This window comes from Populus nigra, chromosome 16 (assembly GCF_951802175.1).
Source record: "Populus nigra chromosome 16, ddPopNigr1.1, whole genome shotgun sequence".
Classification (NCBI taxonomy): Eukaryota; Viridiplantae; Streptophyta; class Magnoliopsida; order Malpighiales; family Salicaceae; genus Populus; species Populus nigra.
The window spans coordinates 7,459,790-7,465,496 of NC_084867.1; the positions used below are offsets into that span (position 1 = coordinate 7,459,790).

The window sequence follows — 5,707 nt, forward strand, 5'->3', positions numbered from 1 at the left end:
TAACAATCTTTATTGAATATAAATAATTTGTATAAGATAAAGATTTTATGTCCCTAAAATTCTATATTTGTAACACTATAAATAAGTTATAATAGTAATTTTCCTTGTTGAAAAAAGAAAAAGAAAAATAAATGACATATCAATCAAGTAATCGACCAATGGGATGATACGATTGATCATCAAATTACCTATTAGAACAACAATATTATATTACAAAAAAACATATTGTACAAAGACATAGTAATAAAAATAAAAAGCTTGGTCTATTGAACATAGCCGCCAACTTGAGAACAACGTTTTCAAAACCTATAGGCTTTGTTAGAACCCACGCGGAGGGAGTACAGCGAAAGGTGACGCCGGAGGAAGTAAAGTATTCCCTTTATTGTTAACATATATAATTATTTATAAGAAAAGGACAAGTAGTGGTATAAAGTCCAGATTTTATTCCACTCAAGTGATGGCATAGCTCTTCTTGTATCTATTTGGTTATTAGAATATGATTTTTCTTCATCATACTTGTAATAATATGATTTAATATGTTTTAATTTTAATTTATTATAGAAAATAATTGTATGTGAGTCGTAGAAAAATGATATAAAAAGGAACAGAATTAAAATTCTTGGGGAGTGCCAGAGTCTGGAGAACATTAATAAATTACCGCTTTCCAGATCTAAATCTAGATGTACAAAACAGGGGAAATGGTACAGATAGAGCAGCAACCACAGAATTAACCACGTCCAAGAGGATTAGAAAGCCTATCATTTTGGCCAAGTAGAAAAGTAGAAACAAACAAAAACTTAGCTAGCATGTCTTTTAGATAAACAAGAACAGAATCACATGCATACCCACTTATGCACATTGATATCCAGCATCGCCTGTTACCAGCATACCCCACCACTGCGCCACAATCAGAGTCACAGCCTTGCACCTTCAACCGCACTAAAACATCAAGCTGGACACCACAACGGTTATAAAGAATGAGAACAAGCCAGTGTTTTCAAGTCTGAATCCAGCATCAGTGATGTCTGTGTTTATTCCGGCTCCTGATGGACCTACACCAGTGCCAATCCCTCCTAGCACTCCAGTAGGTGTTGCAGTGTACGGAGTGGTGGTGGTAGATGGGGTTGCGGTCGAGGATGTGGTGTTAGATGGGGTTGTGGTGACCGGAGTAGTTGGAGTTGTGCCGACTGGAGTTGGAGTTGTGCCGACTGGAGTTGGAGTTGTGCCGGTGCCCGCAGCGCTGGACAAAAAGAAGGTCAGCAGATAATTTTTGAATCCTGACAGTGATATCATCCCATAACAAAGAATACTCGACAAAGATGGACTCTAACTTAAGAGTTTTTAGCCCTTCTTTTTTTCCCTATACACTGCGTATTCTCTTAACAAAAAATCAGGCTGGCATTTTGTTTTAAAATGTTTCAACTTCCCACATAAAAATTCAGGAACTTGAAATACAGAAATAGCATTTTATCTGCCATGTTTTAGACTTTTGTTGGCCGATAGGAAATAGGAAGAAAAAGAACATTACATTCAGAATTAGAAACATTAGCATGTGAAGACAGCTATATTTAACAAACAATTTGCAATAGATCAACACAATTATTCTTGTCATCGACAAAATTATTTAATAAAACAACATATATTCTCTCAAAATCACCAGCAGTCTCTCAAATACAGGGAGTATCACAACATTAGAATCAAGATTTTTAAATCATAACGTGGCATTCAGTAGTGGGTGGATCTTTATGACAATTGAACATGGAAGCAATCTAAACATGCTCACATTTACCCTCTCCTCGTATATAATCAGGGATGGGTGGTTAGGCATAAACCACAACATTAATGTCATGTTGCTAAGTTGTGCGAAACGTTCCCTCCAACAACAGGAGTTCAAGTTGTTAGTCTTCAAGAACTCCCCCCCTTTTCCTATCGTTTCTTGCTTCACTACTACAATCACTCATTCTATAATCAGGAAGGTACGAGTGAACGCATACAGCTCAACCACACTATTTTCTCCTGCTATTGTCTAATCATGAATACCTAGGAGTAGTGCAAGAATTTGTGGTGAACTAAATTGATACTTTTTCGAAACAGCGACAAATATATTGCTCCGTACAGCTGGTGGTGACAGGAGCCACCCTAGAACTGTGGGGCCACACATGCATTCACATCTCTCAAGACATCCCAGAATTCAAAAGTTGGTTCACATCTCAAAAATATTATGTCCATCCCAAGGTTTTGATGCTGTTTTCTATTTGAAAATCATAACCATTATGGCCCACCATAGAAATCATGAGGCAAACACATATCAAAAGATAAAAAAAACTAATAATTTAGTCTTGAGAAATAAATACGAAAAATATTAATATTAAATATATTAAAGTATCATGAAAATGATTTCTTTTATATTGGAATGAACACAAGGTAAAGAACGTATATTTACACTATTTAAAAAACTATATTAATAATTTGGCGCTCCTCTAGAACGTATATTTACACTACATATAAAACTATATTAATAAGAGCTAAGAACATAAATTCATCAGAGCATTATAGTCTATTATCTATTTAAGTTAACGATATGCCAGTTTATGAATTACATGAATGATGGCGAGCTTAGAAAAGGAATTAATGAGGTGGTGTGTTTTTAAGGTACATTATTGTCCTTGTAGGGAATGCATCTTTCACATTGTGTCCTTATCCATTACGCTCCAGTGACATTATAGCTTTATTAGAGGGCTTTAGATCTGGAATATTGCAGTATCATCATCCCTTTATCAAAAGGAAAAGAGTAGCTTGAAAAATGATCAAAGGTGAGGCTTGCGAGAAAACAAAACAAGGGTTGTGAGGGAAGAGTGTTAATTTTTGTTTCTGAGTTTTTTTATTTGAAAAAATATTAAATTAATATTATTTTTTTAAAGTTGCTTCGCAATATCAAACACACCATTGCTAACAAAAAGCTACAAACAGTTGAAAGAAAAACAATATGGAGACGGCAAATTCTTTGGTAGAAGCTATTTTTCCTCGGCCAGCTATAAAGAAAAGAAGGATGCCTAGAAAACAGTTGATGGACACTCGAAATTCCAGCAAGCACCAAGCTTTTCTAAAGTACTGAAGGAAAAATGCTCTCCCTCGAAGGAAGAACTCAAAAAATGTGTGTACCAGTGAAGGAGTCTAAGTAAAACAGCATAAACTAAAAGAGGATAGCTTTCTCCTAGATCGTTCATTGTCTTCTTATTTCTACATTTTTAGATCCTATTTTTCTCAAATAAACATTAGACTCAAATCTTAGCATTCAGCCCTGTTAAGCATCTTAAACTTTCCTGAACTTAGTTATTCACAATAAACAAATAAATAATCTACTAGGAAAGACTGTTTAAACCATTCTGCCACAGCAAATGATATCTAGATTTCGCATTCTATAGAAATAATATTTTTTAAAAAATTTATTTTTGAAATAAATACATCAAAACAAAATAATATAAAAAAATTAATTTAAAATAAAAAAAAATATTTTTTAAAAAATAACTTTTAAAACCCAAAAATATAATCCTTGTAGTACAAGTTATGGGCACCAATGGATCAATAGCCTGAAATACGTCAGACCTTATCTGACATCACATTTTATTGCTTTAAAAAAAATTTGAAGTTGAATGGCAAAACTTCTACGAGTTAATTAGAGCAGAAGTACCTGACACTGGAAGGGTAAGAGCAGCCGTTAATGCCTAAATCAATTACCCAAAAAAATAAAAAAAAAAGGGTGAAAAGTAATTAGTCCATATATATTACAAGGAAACTATAAAATATATGTGAGAGATTAGGGGAATGGCTTACTAGGATCAGATGCAGAAACCGTAGCAGCGCCTTTGAAATCACAAGAGCCTTGAGCCTGACCCTTTTTTTGGAAGTAGCTGTTGACAGCATAATTGCAATGAGCTCTGACAGTGTTGGGTAGGAAACAAGGACCATTTTGATGGATAGGGACACAGTCAGCCCCAGCTCCACAAGCATAGTCTAGAGTCTGCTGTAGGACTGGGGTGCCCATTTCCTTGCAAACGCACCATGTGCAGCCTAACAGAAGCAATATTTGAAGAAGAAGAAGAAAAGGTTAGAAAAAGGAAACGATGAAAACAGCAGCATCCCATCTAGTAAAATTAAAGAAGGTGGACTTTAGAAATAATAATAATAACAATAATCAGGCCTTAGTCCATCACAAAGAAGGAAGAAAAGGAGAAGAAAGAGGAGGTTCCATGGTTACAAACATAAAGAAAGCTGCATTGCTTAAAACCAACTAGAGTATACATGGGAAAACATAATGGACAAATATAAACTTGCATTAAGTAAAAAAAAACCTAAAAAAACCCTTTTTTTTCCGAAAAGAAAGTTATTAGGAAACAACCATTAAAAGTTAAAAGGAAAAGAAGATATCCTTAGTCTAAAATTGGATTAGTTTTATGGGTTGTGGCTTTGGCCGTCAGGAGAGAAAAAAAAAAGATACCGAAACAGGAAAAAAAGAAGAAGAAGAAGAAAAAGAAAATGGATAATGCCATAACTCACTTGCTCGACCAGCCATGGCCATCATGAGTATTGCAAGCACTAAAACAGCCATTATTGATTGAACAATGGGGAAAGAGCTTCAGAGATATCAATGGCGGACAGAGAAAGGTTGCAGTTTAGAGAGAGAGAGTGATGCAAATGCAAATGGGGTGGCTATCGATTCTAGACAAGAAAAAAATAGACAGAAACAGTAGATTGTGGAGAGGAGGTGGCCCAGTTTGGTGTCGGCTTGTGAGTGCTTTTTTGTTCTTTTTTGTTCTTTCTACACCAATGTACTATTCATTTCTCCATCATATTTGCCTTTGCCCTTTAAAACAAAAAAAAGTAAACAGTAGCCTGGGAAGTCGAGAAAACTTTTTTATGCCTGCGAGGGGGCCGTGTGGTTGAATACAATATAATGATTTAAAAAAAAATTATCGAACGGAGAATTAAAAAAAACCTTTTAAAAAATAATATAATTTAATCTAATATTTAAAAAAATATTAAATATTTATAACTCATGAAATATAAATATTATATTCACCTTATTTTCAATTCACAATTCACATTATGTTTTATTAAATTTAAACTAAGCTTATAATTTTTATGGTATTAAAGTATATAATATAACTACATCTAAAACTTGCCTCGACTCTTGGATGGGTTTGGAGCGCTCGTAGATGAGCTGACACCACCCTACCTTGTAGACATGCCTATAGTGCTCATGGAGGGCCCAATACAAAAATCATCTCATCTTGTAGATGAGCTTAGAACGCTTGTGAATGGGCATGAATGACTTGTAGATAGACTTGCCTCCCCTTTTACACGTCCCTGTTCATAAAAAATGATATCATCATTTGTTAATGCTGCTTTGAAATACTTAACCTCCCTAACTTCTAAAAATCCACCATAGCATAAAATGAGCGTATTGTTTACCAAGGCATATCCTATCTCAACACCTTCTTCATGGAGCTCGGTTGTTGCTCTTTAAGCCTCCCGTATTAAATAGTATATCTAATATATACATAAAAAATTTTAGCACTCATCATTTATAATAATATGAACAAGATATATAATAAATGTTATATAAAAAAACTATCACATACCACTTGATTATATCTTGGATAACGAGGCCCATAATGCATTGAATTATGTGGACACTTCGAGAAAT

The 5,707-nt window shown here is 34.3% G+C and overlaps 1 protein-coding gene across 1 annotated transcript; it reads right to left on the reverse strand.

The window, feature by feature from the left end:
• Window positions 1–637: 637 nt before the first annotated feature.
• On the reverse strand, window positions 638–4,759 carry LOC133676242 (PLASMODESMATA CALLOSE-BINDING PROTEIN 3-like). Its single transcript, XM_062097886.1, has 4 exons — window positions 4,558–4,759; window positions 3,835–4,071; window positions 3,692–3,725; window positions 638–1,240 (listed from the first exon to the last, which is right to left on the reverse strand). Exons 1-4 carry the CDS (start codon window positions 4,607–4,609, stop codon window positions 940–942), a joined length of 624 nt encoding a protein of 207 aa, XP_061953870.1. The 5' UTR covers window positions 4,610–4,759; the 3' UTR covers window positions 638–939.
• Between the last annotated feature and the right edge of the window lie 948 nt (window positions 4,760–5,707).